Source organism: Hylobates moloch, unplaced genomic scaffold (assembly GCF_009828535.3).
Source record: "Hylobates moloch isolate HMO894 unplaced genomic scaffold, HMol_V3 SCAFFOLD_12, whole genome shotgun sequence".
In the NCBI taxonomy this organism is placed as follows: domain Eukaryota; kingdom Metazoa; phylum Chordata; class Mammalia; order Primates; family Hylobatidae; genus Hylobates; species Hylobates moloch.
In genome coordinates, this window is record NW_026652287.1 from 45,981,092 (window position 1) to 46,006,861 (window position 25,770).

Below are 25,770 nucleotides of genomic sequence, written 5' to 3' on the forward strand. Positions count from 1 at the left end.
AGGCCGGGCGGGCGCAGCGCGGCGGAGGCCGGAGGAGCCGAGCCGGAGCCCGAGCCCGAGCGCGGCCGCCGCCTGCCGGGCCTCCCCTCGCCGCGGCCGGCCGCCGCGCTCCCGCCCGGGCGCCCAGCTATGTACTCCCCGTACTGCCTCACCCAGGTACCGGCCGCCGCCCCCGCGCGACCGAGGGAGGGGAGCGGGCGCGGGAGGCCGGCCGGCGGCGCGGGCGGAGGGGACGCGCGGCGGCCGGGAAGGGGGGGCCGAGAGCCCGCCGGCCGCCGAGGGGTGCAGGCTGTGCCGCGGGGAGCCCAGGCACGCGTGCGGGCGTCACCGTGCGCGTGCGACCCTGGCCACCGGGCGGACTCCTTTTGGGGGCTCCGGGGGTGGCCAGCTGCGGCGTGGCGCTGCCCCTGGAGCGCAGGCGGGAGTGCGTGTACGTGTGTGTGTGTGTGTGTGTGTGTGTGTGCGCGCGCGCTCGACTGGGGTGCGATGGGCAGCGGGACTCCGGCCGACCTGTGGGCTACTGTAGCGCGCACCCGGGCAGCGTGGCCGCTGGCAGTGTTTGCGGGGGTGACACAGTGGCAAGAGGGTAGTCCTGAGGGCGCAGAGGGGACACTGGGTCCCGCGACGCTTCCTGGGGCGGGCGCAGCGGTTCCCGAGGGTGGCAGTGGCCGGCGTGCGTGGCGGCGGCTCTTGCGTGCGGCCGGGGTGACTGGGGCTGGCCGAGCGGCCCGGGCGTCTCCCCAAAGTCTTTGTTCAGGCCTCACATGGGAGCGGGGCTAAGAAAATGGCGGGGCTCCCAAATTTCGGAGGGGCAGGGAAGGGGAGAGAGGGGCGGGCGCGCTGCCAGCGGTGGCCGCGCCTCTCCGACCCCGGACGTCGCAGCCTCTGCCCCCCCACCCCCAAACTTTCCTCGGCGCAAACTTTCTGGCCCCAGCGACCTGGGCTGCTGCGGAGTGGACCCGGCAGGCCTGGGGAATCCCGTCCCGTCGCCTGGAGGCGGGAGGGGCGGGAGGGGCGGGAGGCAGCAGTGGACACAGCCTACAGTGCTGCGGCCACACCGTCGGGTCAGCCTCGGGCACAACAGCGCCGACCTTGGCGCTTTGCTAGAGCGCGTCCCGCCTGCAGCGAAGTTCCCTGCGCGGCGCACGGCTGCGGCAAAAGCTTCGAGGATGCCTGTCGGGCCACCCAACTCTCCCCGGGGCTGTGGCCTGAGGCTCTAAGAGGGCTCAGAAGCTGCCCAGAGTCCCACAGTGGCCCTGACAGCATTGCCTGCAGGGCCAGGCCACAGCTGGTAACAGTCTCCGAAGAGGGGACATCTAGGGGCTGCTTAGCCCTGCTGCCAGCCAGGCCTGCATGTGGGGATTCTCTAGGCCAGGCCCTAATTGTCCCTTCTGCCTAGCCTGATCCCTGTCAGCCATGTGCCAAGTGTGTCCACAGCTTACAGTGGCAGTCCACATGGGTATGGCTCCTACTCTGTCTGGGTCGTACTGGGAGTGTGCAGTGGTGTCAAAGGGCGAGGGGTTTGTCGGGGTGTGTGTCAACACGCTCCTGTATGTACAGATGAGAGTGTATGCAAGTGTGAATCAATCTAGTCTGTGTGTAGGCCCTGTGGGCCGGCCATGGGCAGGCCTGCGTGGCATGGCCGTGTGTATGGCCCAGGGAGCGGGTTTTCCTGTAGAAAGCAGGCCCAAGTACGTGTTGGCGAGGGCGCACGGGCATGCATACATGTTGCAGTGTGCATGCAGTTGTGAGCAGGCACCCTGAGCACCATGGCAGTGTGGGGAACCCCCACATCTGCACCTCCAGTTCCACAGCCACTCCATGTTGGGCGCCCCTCACAACAACTGCCTACCCAGCGGTGTCTGAGTTGGGCCTCTTTGGTGCTACGCTTGGCTGGGCTGTGTGGCCGATGTTTGGGGCCTAGTGGGACCAAGACCCCACGCTCAAGCAGCCCCTTGCCCGCCAGGCTGCCAGCCCGGCCTCCCATGCCAAGCACGCCAGACATCTGAGCCTGCTCCCCCATGGCTTGGGTGAGACACCCACCCCTCAGATTTCACAGCACCCTGGGAAAGAAAATGCCTGTGGATACGCCGGTTACACGGCTAGGAAGGGGCTGGGGCTGCTGTTAGACCCAGGGCGATGGCCGGTGCTTGGCTCTGTGTGACTGTAGGCCCAGGTTATGACAGCTCCAGAGTGCCAGGATGGCTGGAGAGGGGAGTGGGCATGGTGTCACCAGGCTGCCAGCCCTTCATGGTGGGCAGGGAAACCCTTCAGCTCTGGGCAGGTGGCTGCTGTCGGCTGGTCAGTGGGGTCTAGCCTGCCCCTTCCTAACAATCACATCTCTGTTTTTACAAATCTTTCTGCTTCCATAGTTTGCCCCACTGGTCTCTGTTTTTCTGACAACCTCTTTCGTTCACTGTCTTTTTCTCGGTCTGTTTTTATCGGTCTCTGGTGTACTCTGCCCTTTTCCATCTCTCTTTCTCCATCTCTGTCCTTTTGTATATCTCTGACTGTTTCTGTCTGTCTCTGTCTCTGATTCCAGTTTTGGCCCCATCTCTGCTCCCCCCTCCACTGGCGTCTCGGACTCTCTCTCTCTCTGTCTCTCTGGCCTGCCTCTCTCTCTTTCCCTCTCTCTCTCTTCCTTTTCTTTTTTTCAAACCAGAATTGGCTTCGATTTTAAAGTCAATAAATGATTGAGCAGGAACGAGCTTGGAGCAGCGGGGCCCTGGCGGGGAAAGGTACTGTGGGCGAGGGGGAAGGGCGGGGGGAAAAATCTCCTTCTAGAAAAAGCATCAAAATTCAGGGCGGCCGGGTGGGGCGGTTGCTGGAGCTGCTGGAGTGCATTGTAGCCACGGTCCTGAGTCTCAGGCGGGGGCGGGGGGGTGGATGGATGGACCCCCCTCCCCATCCCGATCCCGCCAAGGAACAGAGACACAACCGGGATGAGAACTCATGTACACCACCATCACCGCCAAGATGAGGATGTAAGTGTCCTGTTCACACCGATGTCCAGACCCACGACCATCGACAAGCCTACAGACCTACGGACACGGGAAACCGATGACTTGTGTTCACACTGTCACACACACACCCATTAACACACACGCAACTCTTGAAATGGGACATGTATATTGGTGTAGGCTTAGAGACACAGCAGTACCTCTTTGATGCACATATGGACACAGGAAACAGTGGACTTGTGTTCACAACCACCCCCAGCACACACATAAACACTCACAAACCCCTCAAGACGACACAGATAGCGACAAAGGCACATGGAGACCACGACACCTCCCAGACTCATGGAGCCCTGAGCACATGCTTGGATATAGGCAGACACAAATGTGTGTTCACCCCCACACACGCTCACATGGACCCAAGGACAGACAGGCAGATGGATGGATAGACATATTTACACAGAGACACAATGCAGTTGGCTCGCCCAGGTGTGTACACAAATACCTTTTCTTTTTCTTTTTTTTTTTTTTTTGAGACGGAGTCTTGCTCTGTCGCCCAGGCTGGAGTGCAGTGGCGTGATCTCGGCTCACTGTAACCTCCGCCTCCTGGGTTCAAGCAATTCGCTGCCTCAGCTTCCCGAGTAGCTGGGATTAGAGGTGCCCACCACCACACCCGGGTAATTTCTGTATTTTTTAGTGAAGATGGGGTTTCACCATCTTGGCCCAGCTGGTCTTGAACTCCTGACCTCATGATCCACCTGCCTCGGCCTCCCAAAATGCTGGGATTACAGGCATGAGCCACCGCACCCGGCCACAAATACCTTTTCAAACACACACACACACACACACACACACACACACACAGATATGCACTAATGCGTGCTTCCCCCTCCTTGCCACGGGGATAAACAGGCAAACATGCCGACATTTGCTGACACACACAAAGACATACATGGGCGCACACACGGATACACCCGCTCTCAGACACGCAGCGACCTACGCCCATTTTCTTGGCCATACAAGCAGCCAAATGTTCCTGTACTTTTGTGTCTGCATAGCTCCCCCCATACTCCTTCCCTGGGAGGGAGATGGCAGGGGCTTCCCTGATGCCCCCTTCCTCCAGCTTTCTCTCTGGTCACTCTGGCCACCCCTCTGTCCCTGCGAAGCTACAGCTCTCTGTCCCTGCTCCGGCCTGGTGCCCTGTTTTCATGGCACTTGGCATTTTCTCTCCGGCTCTGGCCCTGCCTGATTCATGCCTACTGCTGGGGTGGGAGGTGTGCCCAGGTGTGGGCCGGGATGGGGTAGCTCATGATATGAGCTGGGGCTCCGTGAGATGTTTTGATGCTGGGCCGAGCTCAGAGCCGACGGCTCTGCTGGGAACAGAGTGCTCCAGTCTCCCTAGGGCCTGGAATGTCTTGTGTAGCCTCAAGAGCTCCCAGACGGAGGCTGCGGGAGCAGAGTCAAGGGCTAGGCTTTGCCATCAGACAGAAGTGGGTTCGAGCTCCAGCTCTACATGCTCTAATCTTGTGACCTGAAGCACAGGATTTTCCTGGCCTGTAAAATGGGCAAAAACCAGTGTCTATCTCTTGGGCTGTACTTAGGCTCAATGTGGTGCCTGGCACATAGTGCGTGCTCCAGAAATGGTAATTGTTGCCAATTGTTGGTTGTCAAACTCCCAGACCCTCCAAGCTGAGAGAGGGATGCCTCTGAGGGGTAGAAGACACGATCGAGCACCTCCCAACCATAGATATCCAAGTGGACTGCCTGGAGGAGGAGGAGGCAAGAGGAGAGTTTGGAAGGATGAGAGTTTGCACATGGCCCAGCTCTTTTACCTTTGGATGGGGGCCTGTAGGCCAAGCAGAGGGCGGCACGACTTCAAGTTAGGGGAGAGATGGTGGGGGAGGGTGGGGGCCAGGAGGGGAGAGACAAGGCCTCCACTGTTCCATGAGGACCAGATACCCTGGTTGGGGGCCCTGAGTCCTGGTATAAGAGTATGTGTGCACGCATTCATCCAAATGTACGTGGGACAAAGAGACCTAGTGCATCTAGATGATGACTTCAGGGACATCCCCAAGCTCCAGAATTTTCTGCGTCTGCACCTGGGCGTTGTCACCTGGACCCGCCATGGAGACAGGACACATGTGCAGGACCCTATGTGGGCACTTGGCTGGATCAGCGCGCATTGCGGGTGGGAGCAATGCTGGGTGTTTGGCCATGGCGCCGTGGCTGTGGGCAAAATGCCCCCGTGGTTGGTGTCTTGACTGCCGTCCTCCCCATCTAACCCACAGGGAGCCTGGCCTTTTAAATCTGCTCAGATATTGTCTCCCCCACCCCCATGAAGCTGGAATCTGGGGACTTGCTGGACCAGAGAGGTAGAGGAGGCTGGGCACTTTCTCCAGTGAGGTGCTGAAGATGAGCCTTCTGTCCCCTCCCTCCCAGCTGGGGTGGGGAAAAGGAGAGGGGTGTCTTCATTTTCTTGCCCCCAAAGCCCTGGATGTGGGGGCAAGTGGGCCAGGGGGACAGCTGTGAGCCACTATCTGGGTTCTCCCAGATCGGTGTGCGTGTTAATCGGCATGTCAGGCCTCAGAGCCACCATTTTGCCACGGATGTCTGTGTGGCAGCGTGTGTCTGCCCGGGTCCCTCTCCATGCCTCTCCATGTCTCCCAGTGTCCATCACTGGGTGCTACCTGCATGTGGCTCTACGGATCATCGCACGCCCTGTCTCTTGTGTATTTGGTAGTGGGGGTCGGGGAGTGTGCCACCATGCGTGTCAGTGTGCCGGATGTAGTCTTTGTGTCACGGTGGCGCTGTGCGCGTCAACGGGTATTGGTGTACCGGTCACCATCTTTGTATCTGTGCTTTGTATCTGGGGTGACAGTGTCCCAGCGACATGCGTCACATCTACAGCAGTGTTTTTCTGGGTGTCTGTGCGTCACAGCAAAGAGTGTATCCGTGTGTCTCACACACGTGTTAGCCTGTCCGTGTCAACTTGTGTCCACATACGTGTCAACGCACGTGTCTCCAGTGTCACCACCCTCATATCACTGTGCCTCCTGGACTTGTCCCCGTGACGATCACTGTGGGTCTCACCCCACGGGCGCCTCTCCTGGGCATTCCCTTGGCCTCCGAGCACCATGCAAGATGCCTGCTATGGCGGCCGGGCAAGCGGCTGGGAGCGGGCTGGCCGCTCAGTCCCTTCCCATGAGGTCGAGCGGCCGCGGTGGCCTTGCTGGGGGCCCCGCCCGTGCCCCTGGCCTGGCGTGGACAGAAGCCCGTTGTGCGGCGGCGAGGTGCGGGCGTGTGTTCGGGCCGCCCACAGGCCTCCCTCTGTCTGCCCGGCGCACATTGATCTTGGCTTCTGCCTGTGTCCGTTCTAGCCTGGCCAGCTGGGTGTCCGGCTGTCTCCGTGGGCCTGAGCCCACTATCCCCGCTGCCCCCACAGCCAGGCAGGCCCTGGGCCCCACACCCCTGGGCCACCCGCCATCCCTCCGAGGCTCTGAGGGCGCGGATTTGGAAACTGAGGTCCCCCCTTCTTTCCCCCTTTCTCTCTCTCTCTTTCCTCCCTCTCTCCTCCCCTCCTCCCCTCCTCCCGCTCCCTCTCTCCCTCTCTCTCTCCTCCTGCCAAACGCGTCTTGGCTCCGTCTGAATATCTCTTCTCCTCGATTTTTGGCTCCAGCTCTGGGCGCGTTCACTAAAGGAAGAAGGGCTAGCTCCCCAACCCCCCCTTCCTCACCACCTCCCCCCTCCTGAGGAGCCCCTCTGAGGGCGGGAGTGGCCTCGTGCAGGGGCCTGGGCCCCCTGAGTGGGCTTGGCCAGGGGGGCACAGGCCTGGCGGGTGAGGGAGCAGGGTGGACAGGGCCTGGCAGCCAGAGGGAGGCAATGGGCAGGGTGACTGAGCTGCCCGGCGGGGCGGGTGGGCAGGGAGGGGTCGGGGGCACGGAGCTGGGGTGTCTGGCTTCTGGTGGGGCTGGCAGGCCTCTGTGAGGCGCAGCTGTGCCCAGAACTCTAAGTTGCGTTTGCCACCACTACCGATGTGGCTGCGCCAGCCAGGGAGGGGAGGCGGGTAGCGGGCACTGCGGCGCTCTGCAGCCAATCGGAAGCCGGGGTTGCACTGGGGAGCTCTCCCCCCACTGGGTCCCACCCTGAGGGGAGCCGGGGGTGGTGGCCAGCAGCGGGCAGGGGGCAGTGCCCACCACCATCGCCAAGGACCCAGCCCCCTCAGCTGAAGCTCAGTGCCAGCCTTCCTGGCACAGATCGGGCAAGAGCGGGGATCTGTCTGTCCCCACCTGAATCTGTGTGAGCCAAGCTGGAGGAAGGGACAGCATGGAGGTGCACCCGACCCCCCTGGGCCTTTTAGTCCAAGGCAGGCAGGAGCTAGGGATGGGGGCCAAATTATCCAGGTGGTTCCGTCCAAATATCGGCTTTGGTCGAATCATCTCAGGGAGTGGGGGGGGGGGGGTTTATTCCGGGTCCATCTCGCACAAAGTCACACACTCTCACTGGCACATGCGGGCACAAAGAATCACGCTGACACACACTGGCATGCTGCACCTCCCTCAATCAAACAGACACAGGCGTCCCCATACAAAGAAGCTTGCCCTCACTCACAGACACCTTGAGGCACCCGGCCACACCCGAACACATCAATGCGGCATTACACACGCAGGGACGTGCACGTGGGTGCAGACACATGGGACACACGCAGTCACACGATCACATGCCATGAAGCACACAGCACAGACACAGGCTCTGCCACCGTCAAATGCTCAGACCCACAGGCATAGCTAGAAACACACAGCACACGCACTCAGTCATAATGTCAGGCACCCAAAACACACACATGAGCACCGATACACTCGCACACACCACCAAGCACACAGGTACACGCACATGCATGCAATAACACGCTCTCAGACACACAAAACACCCCACACTCTCCCTAACCCAGTGTCACCCACCAGGAGTGATTTTGCCCACTGGGAAATGTCTGGAAACATTTTTTTTTTTTTTTTTTTTTTTTTTTTTAGAGACAGACTGTCATTTGTAGCCCAGGCTGGAGCACAGTGGTGCGATCTCAGCTCACTGCAGCCCTGACCTCCCAAGCTCAAACGATCTACCCATCTCAGCCTCCTGAGTAGCAGGGACTACAGGTGCATGGCACCACACCTGGCTAATTTTTAAATTTTTTGTAGAGACAGAGTCTCATTATGTTGCCCAGGCTGGTCTTGAATTCCTGGGCTCAAGCAGTTCTCCTGCTTCACCCTCCCAAGTAGCTGGGACTACAGCCGAGCACCACCATACCCAGCTAATTTTCTAATTTTTAGTAAAGACAAAGTCTGGCTTTGTTGCCCAGGCTGGTTTTGAATTCCTGGGCTCAGGTGATCCTCCCGCCTCAGCCTCCCAAGGTTCTGGGAGCCATGAGCCACCATGCCTGACCTGGAATCATTTTTAGTTGTCACACTTGTGGAGGGGGTGCTGTTTAGTGAGTGGAGACCCAGGACGCTGCTCAGTCCCCTACAATGGAACCCCTCAACCCTCGCCGACCACAAAGAATGATCCAGCCCCAAATGTCAGTAGTGCCAAGGTTGGAAACCCTGCCATGCATCCCCAGATACACAGTAACACACACAGGCACAACTAACCCTTGACACCCATTACACATGCACCCACATACACAGTCACACCCAAACAAGACGCCAGCTGACAGTGTCACACACACACACTCTCCCTCACCAGGACCCAGGCATTGTCGCATATATACCCCTTTCCCCTGCCAAACCCAGGCACAGTCAGCGTGGCATGTACACAGTCCGGTGTTACCCCAGCACACAGGGACGAGAGCCACACCCCCACACACATTCGCACCTGGGCCACACCTGGCAGTGGTTGGAAATGGTGCCTGAGAGCTGAGACCTGCCCTGGTGGCACCTCCCCTCTGCTTGTCAGCCACAACCAGCTGTCTTTGCGCAGCAGCTACAGCCACCCCGACTTCTCAGGATAGAATTGGGAGCCCCAAATCCCTGCCCTGGTTTGTAGAAGCCTGGGGTGAGACAAAGCCTGGAAAAACCACATGCCCATCCCTGCCCAGGACACTCACAGTCTTCTAGACTCAGTGGTCGAGGGCTCCACCCTCACCTCCTTGCTCCTGGCAGCCACCGAGAGAAGGGATGGGGACAAAGCTAGGTTCTTTTTTTTTCTTTTTTTTTTTTAAACAGTCTCACTCTGTTGCCCAGGCTAGAGTGTAGTGCAATCTCAGCTCACTGCAACCTTGGCCTCCCGGGCTCAAGCAATTCTCATGCCTCAGCCTCCCGAGTAGCTGGGATTACAGATGTGCACTATCACACCTGGCTAATTTTTGTATTTTTAGTAGAGACAGGGTTTCTCCATGTTGGCCAGACTGGTCTCAAACTCGTGGCCTCAAGTGATCCGCCTGCCTTGGCCTCCCAAAGTGCTGGGATTACAGGCGTGAGCCACTGTGCCTGGCCAACAAAGCTAAGTTCTGAGACTCCTGTCCTCCGTGGGGCTGTCTCAATAATCCTTTGGCCTTTGACTCCCCCGTTCTGACGCCAGAGAAAGACAGAAGAGACAGAGGTCGGCAGAATGGTAGAAGAAGATAGGGTAATAGCAAAATAAATGTTTGTCCTAAAAATCGTAGCAACAGCTAATGTGAACTGTGTGCTTGCTGCGTTGCGCCCTTGCTAAGTGCCTTCCCAGCTTGTCTTCTTGAATCCTGTTTCAATAGGTACTGTTATTAGGAGAGTGGGGCCTGCAGAGCCAGCTTCCTGGGTTTGACTCCTGGCTCTGCCACTCACTAGCTGTGTAACTTCGGGCAAGTTGCTTAACCTCTCTGGGTCTCAATTTCTGTATCTAGGAAGCAGGGCTGTGGTAAGGATCTGAGGAGTTGGTTCACAGCACATGCTTTAAAACTGTGCTTGATGTGAAAAAACTGCTTTGATTTTATGGATGAAAAACCAAGACTCAGAGTAGAGGTATCCAGTGCTAGGGTCAAGGACGGGGAGCTCCTTCTTCAAGATTGTCACTACCCTAAATCCTGCTGATGGGACAGAATTGCAGCTTGTTCTCTGGCCTTTCCCAAATTTCAGAATGGGCTTGCACACCCCCACACCCCCATCTGAAACGTGCCCTAGTGGTTGGCCCTTGAACCTTCTTACCACTCTGACCTTCGGATCTTCTTCCATCCAAGGCTCAGAATAAAGGTGGATGGTGGTCTCACCCCCCTCTGCACCCCTGCTGGCCAGGCTTGCCCTCGCCCCCGCAGGTCCAAACGTCCTCTCCCACACCTTGCTGGGCACCCAGCCGGAGCTCAAATGCTGGGGGTGCAGCCGGGAGCCTGTGCATTCCTTCGACAAATATTTACCAAGCACCTCCTGGGTGCCAGGCTCTGTTTTAGGCCCCGAGGGCTCTGCAGGGAGCAAAATCTGCAAAGATGCCAGCCCTGGTGGGAGGGCAGACCGTGAACCTGATAAACAAGGGAGTGTCCAGTCCTTCAGATGGCGCTAGGTGCTGTGGGGAGAACAGAGCCAGCTGGGCCCTCAGGAGTGCTGGGTAGCTGTGGTTTTAGCAGAGGTGGGCCGGGAGGCCTCACGGTGAGATGATGATTTTGAACGTTGCCTTGCTATAGCTCAAGTGCAGCCTGCCAGGCCCCTTTCTCTCTCCAAGGGGCAGACTGGAGGTCAAGGGTGTGTGGCTCAGCATGGCATGCCCATCATTTGCCCAGACCATGTTGCCTGTCATTTCTTCAATCTGAGCTCATCTATTATCCATATTTGTGGATATGCCATACGGTGCCCGCCCAAAACCTGGGGACAAGATGGCCGAGGCCTTTCCTTTACAGAAACTGGGGCTTGATGGGCACTGGGTATTCGCAACCCTGCTGCTCTGAGCTGGGGGATGGGGCAGGGGCAGCTGGTGGCCCAGAGTGGCACTTCCACCTGGGCCCCTCAATTTAGCTCCCCCGGGGCGGGCTGGGTTTATTTTTACCCCAGCCTGTCACCCTGGCAGTACCAGGCTGCGCCATCTTTGCAGGATCTTGGGGATCTGCCCACAGTTTGGGGGTATCAGGCTTTGTCTGTTGGGTTCCCCAACTCCCACCAGGGCCCCAGATTCTCTCCACCCCCAAAGCTCCAGGCTCGAGAGCTCTGGGCTGGGGCCCGGCGGGGTCGGCACTGCAGGCTGGCAACCACCGTGCCCAGCCTGGTGGCATTTGGTTTGGCGCCCTGCCTGCCTGCCACCCCCACCCCATGCCCGGGCAGAGCCGAGCGGCTGCTGCTGCCAGTCTCCATTTCGAAGCTTGAGGTGGGGGTGGGGAAGTGCCGGGTGTCTCCAGGCCCCTGCTTGTCCCGTGCCACCTGGGGATCATCCCCCATGCCTGTTCCCTGGAAGGGCCGGGCTGCCTCTTCCACTGCCCCTTTGCAGCCTGGAGCTCAGCAAGGATGCCAGCCTGGCTTCCATCTTCCCGGTTCGCTCCCTCCCTTCCTCCCTCTCTCGCCTGCTCGCCTGTAATGGCTCACCATTTTTGGCATCTCTTCCCCCTCCCCCTCCCATAGGCGCCAACCTCACTTCCAAACCCGCCGCCATCGTTGGCTCTCTGGCCTTCTCTGCCGCCTGGGGCTGGGACCTGGAAATGGGAATTTGGGGTTGGGGGCCGGGCATGTGGACATCAGGGGCTTTCTGCGTGCTCGTGTGTATGTCTGGGGTTGGAGGACACATGTTCTAAGCCAGCTCGCTCCATCCACCCCTTCATTTAGCCTCAAGCTTGCAGAGCAGGACTGCAGCAAAAGTGAAGACCTTCCCATTTCTGATTGCCCTGCACCTGGTATTGGCATCTGGGCCACCAGGGGGCCAGAGTGGGCATCTCTGCCCAAGCCCAGGCCCGGGCATGGCAAGGGCAAGGCTTCATCTGTGGTGTGCCCCAACCTCTCCCCTTCCCTAAGTTCCCCCCAAGGTTCCAAGATTCCTGCTTCCACTCCCCAGAGCTGGGGTGGGGGAACCAAGGCTCACCTTGGGTACTTGTGTCCCCAGATGGGGCAAGGGACTTCGGAGGAACCGGTTTATTGCCCTCCCCCCAACCCCACACCCGCTGCCCACGCCTCTCTCGGCACTAAACAAAGTTTGCTAAGTAACTTCAAATGTTATTTGAGGACGGCCTGGCCTCAACCCAAGGCGGCCCTGTGGAAACTTGTTTTTCGCTGCCGAGGCTGCAAGTATCAAAGACACACTTTCGGCGGGGGGGGGGTGCTCCAATACCACTCCCCCCTCTGTGGCAGGGGCTGGCCCTAAACGGACACACAGACACACAGAGCAGACACACATAGGCCTGTGCCTACAGAGAGACGCAGAGATCATCCTGTGGCCCAAACACCAGGGACAGCTGCAGGACAGCCTTGGACCATGGCACACATAACATATACAACAAACACACATGTTGACACGCTAAGGAAGTAGGAGGGGGTGACAGGGCACTACCCCCCAGCCCATGGAGTCCTGGGATTCTTCCAGCTGGTGGGGTTTCACTATGTTGGGAAAAACGTACGGCTCCAATCCTTGGGGTCCTGTATTCTCGTGACTCCAGGGCTTGAGGAGGTGCTGGGATGAGACCCCCAGCCTCAGTTTCCCCATCCATAGAGGGACACTATGGACTTTTCAGCCGAGCCTGTGTTTTTTCATCCCCCTGACAGGGCTGCATCCCTAAAGGTGAGTCCCTAAAAGTGGGCTCTGAGCACAGGGCCTGGTATACAAGCAATGCTCCAGTGTCGGCAGGCATTTCTGCCAGTCCTGACCCCATAAACCTGGTGTGTTTTCATCCTGATTGGTGGCCCTGACCCCAAGCAGCTTGGGGTTTCCGGGTCCCAGGAGGAGCCCACGCTGACGTTACTCGCTTGCTCCAATCTTCCCTTCTCTCTGATTTTCTCACTTTGTTCCTCTCTTTCTCTCCTAGCTTTTCTTGATCTTTCCCCACATCCCTCTTCTTCTTTCTCCAGGTCTCCGCTGGCCTTGCCCAGGCCTGGAGCTCAGGGAAAACGTGGGAAAAAGGCATAGGGTACGCATCCCTCACTGAAGCCAGCCAGGCCTACAGTCCTCCATGCTCTGAGCCCCCTGATGACCCTCCTTTGGCCCCCCGCAAACCCCAGCAAGAAGCTGGAGGCTGGGCACTTGAGCTGACACAGTAGGCGAAGGAGAGGCTCTGTCACAGGGTCCTCTGAGACCTATCACCTCCAAGGTTTGCAAACAGGTGGAGCCCCACTGAATGCAATGGAAAAGCCAAGGCCCAAGAGGAAACTGGAGTGAGTTCCTCCTGCAGTTCCAGAGAGCCTCCCCATCCTCGCTGTAGCCAGGTCCTCACCGAGGTAGATTTGCGGGGGTCTCCCAGTCCCAGTCCCACACACCGCCTCATCCCCACTCATAGTCAACGCCCGCAACACCCCGCCACCCGCAGTCTGTCGCGCAGTGACAGCCTGTCACAAGCACCGCCGCACACCGGCACAATCTGTCGTCCACGCACAGTCTCACACACAACCTGTCACACACGCACACACACACACAGCGGCACAGTCGCACACACAGCCAGCCTCACGCGATCACACCAAGCGTCACAGCTTGTCACAGCCATAGATTCCTCACAATAAAAATAACAGCTACCGACTCCAGAGCAATTATGCCTGGGCAGCGGGTGGGTGGGGGGGAAGGCGGGCATATGTGACCTCCTGTGACCCTCCCAACACGAGGCAGGTATGAGTAACCTGTTTTACAGATGAGGAAACAGAGGCCGCAAGGTCAAGTGCCAAGGTCATGGGGCTAGAAGCAGGGTGGTGGGGATTACCCAGCCGGATTCCCAGGAGTGAGCAAGACTGAAACAGGTTCACTCCAGCTTTTCAACCCCCTTCTGGCCACCTGAGGCTCCTCCTTCTGGCCTTCCCATGGGAATTCCCTTCCTATTCCTCAGTTCTAAAGAAGCCCAGAACAAGAAACAGGAGGAAGAGGCTTCCGGTTCCCCGCTTAAGGGTGTTCAAACTGTCTGCCCTTGGCTGGGAAAACAGGGCCACGCCCTCCCCACCAAATGCTACTTGGCTGCAAGTGGGGTACTGATGGGCACTGAAAAACCTATGGGCGGTGTGAGGGCTATCAGAGGGGCAACTACAAGTACAGTAGCACTACGCTTGAGTGTCTGATGTGTGAGTGGCCATGTGGAGGGCTGGAGTTGATCCGAAGTGGTGGCAGCTTGTGGTCCTTTGGGGGATTTGGTGGGCAGAATGGGGACGGGGGTCTTCAAAGGCAGAGAAGAGAAGTCTCAGGACTTCAAACCAACAGCTTGGCCCTGTCCACACAGGTGGAGTGGCCCACCTTGGGCCCGGGGGGCCTCCAGGAGCCCCCTGGCCCAGGCAGGCCCCAGCCTCCACCGCCCCAGGGGCCCTCCGAGGTCCAGGGCACTTCCTCCTCTGCAACCCGCTTTTCCCTTGCTTTCTCCTTCTTTGTTCCTCCCCCGCCTGCTCCTGGGGCTTCCCCCATTGGAGTTGCCTCGGCCAAAACCAACAGGGCTCCAACGACATCCCGCCTTGGCCTGCCGGGCGGCCGGCCCTGCCCCATGGCCTGCTCAGGGGCCAGATCCGGGCTCGGCTGGGTCCGGACGGCGGCCCCCGCGCACGTGGCTACTCCCAAGGCGTGCGCAAGCACTCGCACACCCCGCCGGCCCTGCGGCCCCGAAGGGGACCTAGGCGCGCTCATGCACGTCCCTGTCTGACACCCCAGCCCGGCACTCGGACGTGCGCACGCACATAAGCACGCCCTCGTACAGTTGCTCCCACCTGGGTCCGCAGCATGCCCTTGCCCGGCGCCCCCAATCGGGATCTCAGGCACCGAAAGCTTATATGCGCACCTAGGCCTGACATCCCAACGATACTGGCTGGCGCACTTACACCCATAACATGCCCCTATCGGGCACCACGTGGGGGTCCCCCCCCAACACAAGCATTCACTCCCCTGCTTACCCTCCGATGGAGCTTTTGAGCACAGGTACTCGTGCCCTGCGCCCGAAGGGGGAGCTCCAGGTGGGTCCGTGAGCCCGCTCTGGTGCCCACACACGTGGCTCCAGGCCCACGCGGGTACACACCTCCCCAGCCTGCACACGCGTGTTTCACATGAGTCATACACCTGCCAGGCCGCCCAGGGCATCTGGCTTCAAAGCGGCATTCAGGTTGTTGCGGGAGCCGGCAGGGAAGGGAGGCCTAATTCCCACCTCCCCCATTCCTCTCGGAACACCCGCCTCCCCATATGTCCCTGGGGCACAGGTGGGACATCCCAGAACTGCCGCTGCCCAGTGGCGCCCCTGCATGTGCTATATTTATATTTGAAATGTGTACCTTTATATATACTTTTTATATGTAAGAACCGCTCCCCCCTCTTCCCGCTCCACGTTTGTACTTGGATTTTACCACCCCCACTAGGCTTCGACCCAAACCTGCAAAAACCATTTCGCCAGGCAGGGATGTAGGGGGATTCGGGAGCAGCCCTCCCCCTCTCCACTGCGGACGGACATCCCACGTTCTTAAAGACCGGGGACCCCCCTCCCCCAAGGGCCGGACTGCAGCTCCAAATCCTGCAGCCCCAGAAACACAATCGCGGGGGTGGGTGCTGGCGGCGAGACGTTGCTTTTTGGTGTGTGTTTGCTGTTACCGCTTAAATTAACCCTGAGTGACGGCTTGCAATTCGCCACAAAGAGGCCATTTAATGCCCCCCACCACCCCACCTCGGGAGAAATTTCCACTTGCCCCCGAGTCCAGCTCGGGCCGCAAGCTACCCGCCCTCCAGGCCTTCGCTCCAGGTGCGCCCGGGCGGTGGAGGCGAGTTCCCTGCGCGCATCACGGACTTCAGGAGTGAGGGTGGGTGGGTTTTGGAGGGGTGGGAGCAGAGGCAGGGGGTTGTGCCGGGACTCTCCAGACGCTCCACTGCCCAATCATAGCTCTTCGATATCCCAGCCCGGCTGGAGAAAGTTAGATGGTACTCCAGCGTCTCCACCGGGTCCCCGGAAGAGAGAAGCTGGGCTGCACCCCATGTTGGCACGAACACTCCCTCCTCAGTGCCTCTGTGCAGTAGGTCGCGTGCCTGTACGTACCCTACCTGAGACAGCCCCTCCGCCAAGTGCGCCCCTCGACAGGTGCCTGTCGCCCACGGGCTCCTTTCATTGTAGCCTCCCTGGAGGTTCTCAAGGCGCCTGGCATTTCCCGGACCCCTGCAACTGACTCAAGACTGGGGGGAGGGGGCTCATGGAGGTAGAGGTGGTGGGGAGGTCTCCCCAGGGCCCAGGCAGGAGGAGGGAAGGTCGTGTGCTTTCCATGTCGCGGGCAAAATGGGTGCTGACGGTCACTGTCACTTGCATCGCACACTGAGGGGTGGGAGAGGACAGCACATGCCTAGGCCGTGCAGAAGGCCCAGAACCGGGGCGCGAAGGGGCCGCGGGACACCAGCGAGCCGTGCGCAAAGCCCGGCGCGCGCGTGCGCAGCGACGAAAAGGCGGGAAGCGGCGCTTCGAAGCCCCGGATGTGGGACGCGACCTGTGTGGCATGTGCCAGGGTGGCTCCGACGACGGAACCGCCATGGGTGCTGAGTGGAGAGTGGGGACCGCGGACCCCGGGGGCAGGTGAGGGGAAACTGGGAGCCTAGGTCAGGCTTTCGACCGTTTGCGCCGCCAGAGGCTTCTCAATGAAAGGCTTCTCAATGATCCCTCCCAGGCACCGTAGGCCCTCTGGTCGGTCTGGGTGGCGTCCTCCCGGCCCCTCGCTGTGCAAGCAGGGCTCCCTCTTGCCGGGGCGCGGCCTGCCCCTCACAGTGACCCCCCCCAGCCCAACCCCCCAAAAGTGACCCCGCGCTGGTGGGCATGGAAGACTGTTCGGGTTCACCATTTGCTGCGTCAAAGGCCGCCGCGAAAAGGGGCTCCGATGTCGGCATTTTTGCCTTAAGGCTAGTTCGTCCCCCAGGCGCGCGGGGGTTGGGGGCTCAGGGCCGCCTGTGCCTCAGTTTCTCTTCTCCTGCGCCCATCCTGACATCCGACGGAGGATAATGCGCGTTGGAGGGCTTTAGCCGTGAATGCGATGTTGATGATTGCTGTGATTCTTTGGGTGCTTGGGAGAGTTTGGGGTTTAACTGCCCCCAAATCCGAGGACAGCTTGGGGGCGTCCCTTCGGAGAGGATCTCTCCGCGTCGCATAGTGAGCGTCGTCATCTCTAGACTACCCCGGTTTCCGAGGAGCCTCACCTTCAATCCCCGAGCCTTCTCTTTTGGGGGACTAAAGGCGGGGAAATTTACCAGGGTAGATTTTTGTTTGTTTCCAGGGTTGGCTGGGTTTGGGGGAGTTTGTCCTCCAGCGAGCGCGGGGAAGAAATGTGACTAAATGGCAGAAAATGCGCTTTCCCTTTCTCTCTCTTGTGCCTTCGGGCCGCGGGGAGTTGCGCAGCCTCTAAAAAAAAACCTTTAAAAACCCAAAACCTCCCCTCCAAGTCCCTTTCGATCTACGCCACCTTCCCTCTCAGGGCTGATTTCTTGAATTTGGGGCGTTAAGGCCTCCCCACCCAGTGCTACCAGCCCTTTTGCAGCACTTCCTGGGCAGGCCAGGGGAGAGGACGGAAAAGTGGAAAAAGAACGTGTGCGCCCAGAGGACCCGACTTAACCTGTTGGAGGAGGAAGCTGGCCTCGGGCTGAAGTCCCCCAAGCCACCCCCGGAGCCAGAGCAGCCCCCGAGCATTCAGAGAAAGCCGCCCGTCCCCAGTCCCCTCGGAAGCCGGTCATAAACCAGACTTCTCATCACCCGAATTACTTAAATGAGCTTTGATGGTGTTCGGTCCTTTTCCACGTGCGGATGACTCAGCCCGCTGCAGCTGCGCCCGGGGAGGTGACCCTGGGGCAGCGGCTGACCCTGCTGCGCCCTGTACCCTGGACCCAGACGCGGCCCATCCCAGCAGCACCCCCCGCCCCAAGCTCCCAGACCACGCTTAGCTTTTTTTTTCCCCTTACTCTTCGAGTCTTTTTCCTCTTCTCTAAAAACATTTTTTTTAATTTAAAGGAGTTTTATTACTTTTTTTTATATAAAGCATGTGAGACAGAGGCTGAATGGTAGAAACAGGCTGTTAAAAAAAGAAAAATACGTGCCGGTGACGCTTCGTGGAGCTGGCCAGCCTCTCCTGCCCCGCGACTAAGCTTGCGGTCGCCCGGATTCTCTAGTAGACCTGGGCGTGGGGCACCTGAGATCTCTGCCACTGAAAAGGCGCTACAGAAATGCAAGGAATTATGATTTTAATAAAATTGTCTCATTTAGGAGCGAGCTTCTGCGCTGCCTCTGTCGTCGGAGCCCGGGTTTGCCACGGCAAAGTCTGTAATCAGAGAAAAATACCAGCTTTGTTGAGGGTTAGAATATATCGTTGGCTAATGTGTGTGGTTTTCTTTTTAAATAATGCTAAGCATTGGAATAATTAAAGAGTGAGAAATAACTCGTCTCTCCTCTCTCCTCTCCATTCTGCATTGTCTTATTTAAGGGCGGAAAGCGCGCTTTTCGGCAGAGCTGGTTAGTTTTTAATGCGGGCTTTTTTTCTCACCCGCCGTTCCCTCCGCTCCGGTCTGATTCGCAAATCCCCAAACTGGCACAAACCGGGAAACTTGCGGCCGGCCGTTCTTCTCCCCGAGTTGGAGACAGCCCTCTCCTCTTCCCTCCCCCGCCTCTGGGCCCTGACCCATTGCCTGGTTTGCGCTAGAGCCGTTTAAAAAAGAAAGAAAGGAAGAAAGGAGCCGGGCTCTGGTACCCCGATGCCAGCCGAGGGCGCGTTTCCCAGGCGGCAGGCTGGTGGGATAGTCAAACCCGGGTGTGGGGAAGCAACTTCGCTGCCTACTCTGCATCCTCTCCCCTAAAAAGAATCAAGTATTTCTAGAGATCGCCTGCTCAGAGGGCTCAGATCCCTTGTCATATTTTAAATTAAATTGAACAGTTCTTTCTTTCCAGCCCCATATGCAATAGGAAGAGAAAATGCGGTCTTGGAGAGCCCGCCTTGGCAACCCTGTGCCCTTGATAGAGGAGAGAGCTGCCCACTTGGGCTGGGCCTGGCATCCAGCCCCAGAGGAGTGCTCTTGCCACTGGCCACAGGGCCTGGATTTGGGGAGGAAGAGCAGGGTCCAGGGCCAGTGGCTGGGGATGGCCTGGAGAGATGTGGGAGTTGGGGAAAGGACTTTTTATCAGGGCTGCAGAGGTTCGGCTCTGGGCTGGTGGTGGGGTGCTGGTGGTAGGCGAGGTGGCTGCGGTGGCCCTTCCGCCAGGTGTGGGGTAGACCGCTTAGAAGGGAAAGGGGATCCTGAAGTGCCTGGGGAAGAAACAGCTCCCTGTGAGAAAGCAGTGGGAAAAATTGGCAATAAATGGGCATAGGGGCTAGTGCCCACAGGCACTAGTGGCTGTGAAGTGCCTTTGAGTTGCAAAGGGAGCTTTTTATTTATTTGCTTCAGGTGTTTTTCATTACATGTGTTTCCCTTTTATTTTCCTTGTTATTTGGTCCTTAGATTTTTCAGCGATCCCTTGTATTTGTCTTTTTACATAAGCAGAAACTTTTTTTTTTCCTCCTGAGAGAGATACTGTGGGAGGTATTTTGCCTTCAGTGCTTTCTCTTTCCTGCTTTTTTTAAAATTTAATTTTAAAATTATAAAGTAAATTTAGTGCTAGTGAAAGTGAGGGGGGAACCAGCTGGGGCTGGAGCCAGGGAAGGGGTAGGCAGAGGCAGGGTTCTGCCTCCCTTCCTGAGGCAGCCCCGCCCCAGGACCCTACGCCCAGCCTGGTGTCGCTTGCTCACTCTCTCTGTTCTCTTCTCTTGATGCCATTCTGCTCCCCTCATCTTCCTTCAGGGTTCTTGTGGACAGGGATGGGGACAGTGTATCCCAGTGGGTGCCCATTCTCCCTTTGGGAACCCCTGGCTCTGCAGAGTCACTTTCCTTCATGACCTACATACTGAGGCCCCCCATTCCCTGCCTGCCAGGCAAGCAGAGTGAGAGGAGGGGCCCTTGCTCCCCTCAGACACTAAGGCTGTTTGGCTTTCAGCTCGGCGGGTCCTGTTTGTCCCCCATACATGCCCTGTTAGTCTGCTAAACCCGCTGCACAGTTGGTTGCCCTGTTGATGGGATCAGAGTTGGGCAGGCATAGAGAGAAGACACACACACACACACACACACACACACACACACACACACACACACACACTCTGCAGCAGTGAGGATGAGAGGGGCTTCTATTTGCCACACATTTTTGCGGTCACATGAATAGCACACTCTGCTCTGTAACACGTGTATGCACATAGGTGTTTGCATTTGACGATACTGGTGTGACAAGGAGGTATTTCTAAGCCATATAAATTATGAGAACTGTATAGCTTAAAAATTTAAGGCTTGTTCAGTAGTGCTGAAAATGTTTATTTCTTAATCTGGGTGGGGTTACATGGGTGTGTTCACTTTGTGAAAGTGTATCAAGCGGCCTAACTTACAGTGTGTGCACTTTTTATACCTGCCTTGCTTCAGTTAAAAAGTTTACTTAAAAAAAGAAGCCCCACTCTCAAAGGTAAAGAAAAACCTGTGCATTACAAAATAATAATAAAAATTTAAATAAAAATTTCCTCCAGCCTGCTTTGCTTAGTCCTTCCTGCTAGGAATGGTGGGAGGGCTTGTAAAAAATAGCGGGCTGATATAAAAGCTAGCAGGCATGTGGTCCACGAGGCATCCTGACCCGTCCACATGTGTGGAGTGCCTGAAAACCACCTATAGACAGGTATAGAGGTAGGATTTTAACATCTCAGGGCTAAAGGATAAGAAATGGTAAGGAGTAAGTTACTTGCCAATTACATTTTGCTGTCAACATCTGGAAAGCTAAATTGCAGCTGTTCTCTCTGCCCCTGCCCCCCACCCCCCACATTGCCACCTCTTCTTTTTTTTCTGCACACTTAAATTTTTTGTACGCTTGCCATTTATACGTTGGTTTTCTGCACTGTTAAAACAATTCCATGGCTCTGTTCAAATTGGGTTGTTGGGTTTGAGTTTTTTTTTTAATGGATCTTGTAGTCTGACAGTATAATTTTTGGAGGGATTTATTTAAACAGGCCCAGGAGCCATTGATAATCCCCTCCCTTTTCTTTCGCCCTCTCTGTCTTCCCAGAACTGCTCAGGCCAGCAGTGAGGGGGTGGACGCTCGGCAGCCCTTGCCGAGCTCCTTCCTTTCGCCTCTGCTCCTCCGGGCAGGTACTGACAGCTTCGCCCTCCATGGCCCTTCTGTGGTGTTTTTGTTTTCTCTTCGCCCCCCAAAAATATTTGAACCAAAAAGCCTCTTTTTTTTTTCCTCCACCCACAGCAAACTGAAAGGGCTAGTGAACCGTGATTCAACAGAGCGAGGGCGCTTCTTTTCTTCCTTAGCATTAATTAACTCAAGTTCGTTAGGACGTTGGGTCTGTCGCCCACAGTTTTCTCTTGTGTGTGCTGAATCGGGTCATAGAGGGAGACTTCCCGTGCAAACAGTTTGTGTTGGAGCTGAAGGACGCAGAGGGGGAGAGAGGGTGAGAAAGAAAGGCAGCCGGGGAGGGACGGAGCGTGGCCGAGGGGTGGGCATGGTCCGAGCTCCTCAAGGCACCCCCAGTGTCATTCTCTGCAGGAGCTAGACACCAGGGAAATGTGGATTCTTGGGTTTCCTGGGCAATGATCCTGATAATAAAATAGTTGCGGGAGCAATACGTTTTGAGGAATTGAAAAATGACCTCTTTCTAACTCCTAAAATTGTACATTTTGGGGTTCTGGCCACTGCCTGTGGCTGAAGCAATTGCAAGAAAGAGGTTCCCTCAGGACCAAGGAGTGCCAGGCAGATCTGAGGGCAGGTGGTGAGGAGAAATCCTCCCTTGCTCCTTGTCTCTCCTGTGGCGGGGGAAACAACTGGTAAAAAATGAAGGGGGGTGTCTGGACTGATCCTGATGGAGCTCTTGCCGAGGGACTGGGAAGACCCCTGCCTTTTGGGTTTTGTCACCTTGCCTTGACCCCTCTGAAGGAGGGGATTTGCTGTGGTGCCTGGGGTGAGTTTTCAGCATTTTGCCATTTGCTCTGGCCTTCTCTCTCGACTTCCATATATTTTCACAGTGTGCTGGGCACAGACCTCATCTTCATGCGCTGGTCTCTCTTTGCCTTGCCTTTTGTCACTTTTTCAGTTCTTCTTCAGAAAGAGTTGTGAAGCTGGCCTATGTAGTTCTTCCCTCTTCCCAGGCCCTTGGCCACCATGAAGTGTCACTTCCCAAGCCGGTTAGGGGTGTGAGGCTCTGCACTTCCCTTGCCCCCGGAAGCCCTTCCCTGTCATCTGTCCTTCACGCACTTCGGAGGGTTTCATCCCCATGCAGCCTGCTGACTGGAGAAGAGAGCTTTGGCCTTCCCGGCTTTTACTTCTGTTTGGTGACACAAGGAAGTTTCAAGCTAAATAATGAATTAAAGACTAGGGTTTTTGTTTCCCATTCCTTGTAGAGGATGAGATGAAAGTAAACAATTTCCAGTTACCATAGAGAGAATAGATTGTCTCCCCTAATATCCCCATTCCTACCCTATTTTATTCTGTGCCAAGAGGGTAAGGGAGATGTGCCTGGAGCGGAGGAGCATTTGGAGCCAGAACGAGGCTGCCTGTTGGCCCGATCCCAGGCCACCGCTCCTGGTTTGTAGTCTGGAGGAGAAAAGGAAGGGGGGGGGGGGGCGCGGTTTACAGGAGAGAAGTGTGCGGCCTGGCTGTGAGGCAGACCCTGTCCTAGCCCCAGCACCGGGGTGTGGGGCGAATCCATTCAGCCAGCATGAGGACACTAGAAAGAAACTGCGCAGAGCCGCCTTTCCTGAGCAGAGGAAAACAGGCCCAAGTCAGCCAAAAACCCGCTTTATCCAAATTATCCGAGCTCCCTCGCAAAGTGCATTTTCCGGTTTCCATTCCTGGAGTTTCCAGACTCTTGGATGATTTTGTTCTGACTGCAGAGCCCCTTCTCGTTGGCCCCCAACTGAGGGGAGGCCCCACCCTCCTCTAGGATAAGCAGCAGGGCCCCTTCCCTGGCTGCCCAGTGCTGCCGCTGCGTCATGTCTGCAGTTCCCTTTCCATCTCTGGCCGTTGTCTGGCCACTGTCTTCTTGTGGCCTTCCACGAAGCCGCGGTAATCTTGGGACAAGGTGGGAGAGCTCAGGGTTACGAAGCCGGCTTCTTTTGGTTCAGACCAAGGCTGAATTATAAAATTCCAACAATTGGGCAAACTAATTGGGGCCCTGTTTATGGCCTTTTTAATTTCCCGTGTCCTTTCATACCCAGGCTGCAGATATGCTTTATTAAAATAGATACTGGAATATCTGGTCATTTCTGTGAAGTTTTGTAAGTTATTTGCTCTAATTGCCTGTAGTTACCCAGATCAGCATGGGCCCAAGTGTCCAGGATCTGAAAGAATAAATCTGGGCCTTAAAGCCAGCAGGATGTGGACAAATAGGATTTTTTTTTTTTTTTTAAGATAAAGAAGCCTCCTAAAATTGGCCCTGTCTTAAAATATACAACTTCTTATGCTTCTAGATGTTTCACTATAGGTAGGTGCGGGCAGGTTGCAAAACCTATCTCAGTCTGGGAAGATTATTTTGTTTCCTTGAAGAATTTTTAACAATGTATATGTGAGTGAGGTACTGTACATATTTTCCTATTTTTCCTCAAAGAATCCATACAGCCTCAGTGGACAGGTCTGTTGTGTGGAGTTTTTGAAAACCATGCATTTCTTCTCATGGAGAAGCGGTCATTTTCCTTAACTGGTTTTTCTTTCTCTGCCGCGGCACAGAGCCCTTTTCTGTCTTCTTATTTTTTCTTCCTCTGCTGTTCTGTTTCCCTCCATCTTTGTCCTTCTTTCTTTGCAGTTGTGGGCCCAGCTCGGCACTCTCTCTCCAGGTTTGGCTTTTTTCTCTTTTTTCGTTCTCCTTCTATTTCTCTTTCTCCGTGGCCCTTTCAGTCTTTTTCTGTTGGGGGCACATTTCTCCTAGTAATGGCTGAAACTGGCATGGGTATGTATTTTAGAAATGTTTCAGTGAAAACTGTTGCTGGTTTTTTTTTTTTTTTACCAAATAGTACTCAACAATAAAAGAGGCTTTTCTTCCATAAAGGCAGCAAAATCCCTTTCCACAAACCAAAAGCCCATGTGAATTTTTAAAAAGTCTTATTTCTGGCTTCTCGATGATTTTTGTCTCCAATGGGGGAAATACCTTTCCCCCGCAATGTTTTCCTGCATTTCCTTTTTCCCCCCCTTGTCTTTTTTTTTTTCTCTTCCTATTACCAGCATTAGTGGCTTCCTTTCCCCATTTCCCACGTCCTTCTACTCTGTGGCCTGCATGTCCCCTCGCTCCTTCCATCACCTGAACTCTTACACTTGCCAGTGACTCAGACCTGGAGAAGCCTTGAATCGTGTGAGGGATTTTTTGTCTTGATTCTGGTCTTTGGTGCAGGATGTAAAGCGGTCTGATCTCCTGCCTGGGGCTGGAGGGGAGAAGGGAAGGAGGCTGGGCCGGGAACAGGTAATCTTCCAACAGGAGCCTCCACTCTCTTAACAAAAGGGGGACAGTTTCCTTTTGTCTAGGGCTTATGAGGGGCGTGTCTGGGCTGATGGCCGCCACCAGTGGCATGCAGGAGGAGGGGGCCCACAGTGGAGGGTGCTTGAAATGTTTCTAATGGAACCTGAGCAATTCCTCTGTGTGCACCCAAAGTAGGAGGGGAGGAAGGGAGGGAGGAGAGGGAAATAGAGAAAGAGACCTTCTCATCTCCCTACGCATCAGAATATCCTGGCCACTCCTCCAGAAAGGCCTCCCCCACTGGGAGCCAGCAGCCCATGGAGAGAATGGGGTGAGGGGAAAATATTTGCCTGAGAATCTTCTGTCCACCTGCAAGGTTATAGCCACTGGCAGGAGAAGGACAATTGACAATTGTTCTTCCTCCAACTTTCTGCCCTGGGAAAGGCCTGTTGCTTCTTCTGTTAAGAGAGCCTTGAGGGGGTGCTTGGGGCTCTTTGTGGGTCCCTGAGGCTCTATTGAGACACTCTTCTGCCGCCTCTCCTCTGATCTCTCCGCCACTCCATGAAGTTTTGACCCCTAACCCCTCTCCAGGAGCCAATCGTGCATCTTGTCCTGTTTCCCTAACTTCTACATGGATCTTTCCATCTGTCATCTCCCAGCTGTGAGACTGTTGCTGCCCCCACCTCTATCCCTGACCCAGTTGTACCACCAGATTCAGATTCAACCCATGTCGAGCATGTCTATTCTACTGTGGCACTGTGGTCTGTGAAGCGGAACATGCCAGGATTCTCCAGGAGGCTCGTGTTGGCCATTTTATGTTTGGTGTCTAATATTTAGTATAAATCAGAATTCAAGAAAAACACCTCCATGCCAAATATAAACTCACTTGTAATTTTTAATGACCTCATCTTGACTTTAGAAGGTAAAATTATTTCCACAAGGTGGAGAGGCAGGATTTGGTACCTTATGTCATGTCGCTAAGCTAACATCTTTGGCTGATTAGACTGAAGCTGGTTATTAATATGATGTGAATTATTGGACACCACCCTAAGAGGCCTGTCTCTGATACCACCTGCCTTCTATACTCTCACGTCTAACCGTTTCTTTCAAGGATCAGCCATGAGCTCAGTTCACTTGAGATGGATCATTCAGGGCACAGACTGGGGTCCCAGGTGTTGGGCAGCCCCTCTCCCATTGTCAGGGTTCAGCGCCAGCCCGGGGCTGGATGTTTTATTTTGGCA

The 25,770-nt window shown here is 56.2% G+C and overlaps 2 protein-coding genes across 3 annotated transcripts in view; both read left to right on the forward strand.

Annotated features, from left to right (window-relative positions):
• Positions 1-2: 2 nt before the first annotated feature.
• The window catches only part of NFIX (nuclear factor I X), a 221,801-nt gene continuing 196,033 nt past the window's right edge, over positions 3-25,770 (forward strand). Inside the window, exon 1 of one of the 2 annotated variants that reach the window (XM_032169873.2) lies at positions 3-156. In XM_032169873.2, the coding sequence (XP_032025764.1) occupies positions 130-156 (27 nt within the window). In that variant the 5' untranslated portion in view covers positions 3-129. Of the gene's footprint in view, positions 157-16,499; positions 16,612-25,770 lie in introns of those variants that run through there. The other variant, XM_058424583.1, reaches the window with a different exon arrangement.
• LOC116479344 (adhesion G protein-coupled receptor E2-like) overlaps positions 15,702-25,770 on the forward strand; it is a 21,118-nt gene continuing 11,049 nt past the window's right edge. Inside the window, exons 1-6 of the mRNA XM_058425072.1 lie at positions 15,702-15,795; positions 16,398-16,611; positions 16,830-16,911; positions 17,564-17,751; positions 21,145-21,227; positions 25,242-25,332. Of these exons, the coding sequence (XP_058281055.1) occupies positions 15,702-15,795; positions 16,398-16,611; positions 16,830-16,911; positions 17,564-17,751; positions 21,145-21,227; positions 25,242-25,332 (752 nt within the window). The remainder of the gene's footprint in view (positions 15,796-16,397; positions 16,612-16,829; positions 16,912-17,563; positions 17,752-21,144; positions 21,228-25,241; positions 25,333-25,770) is intronic.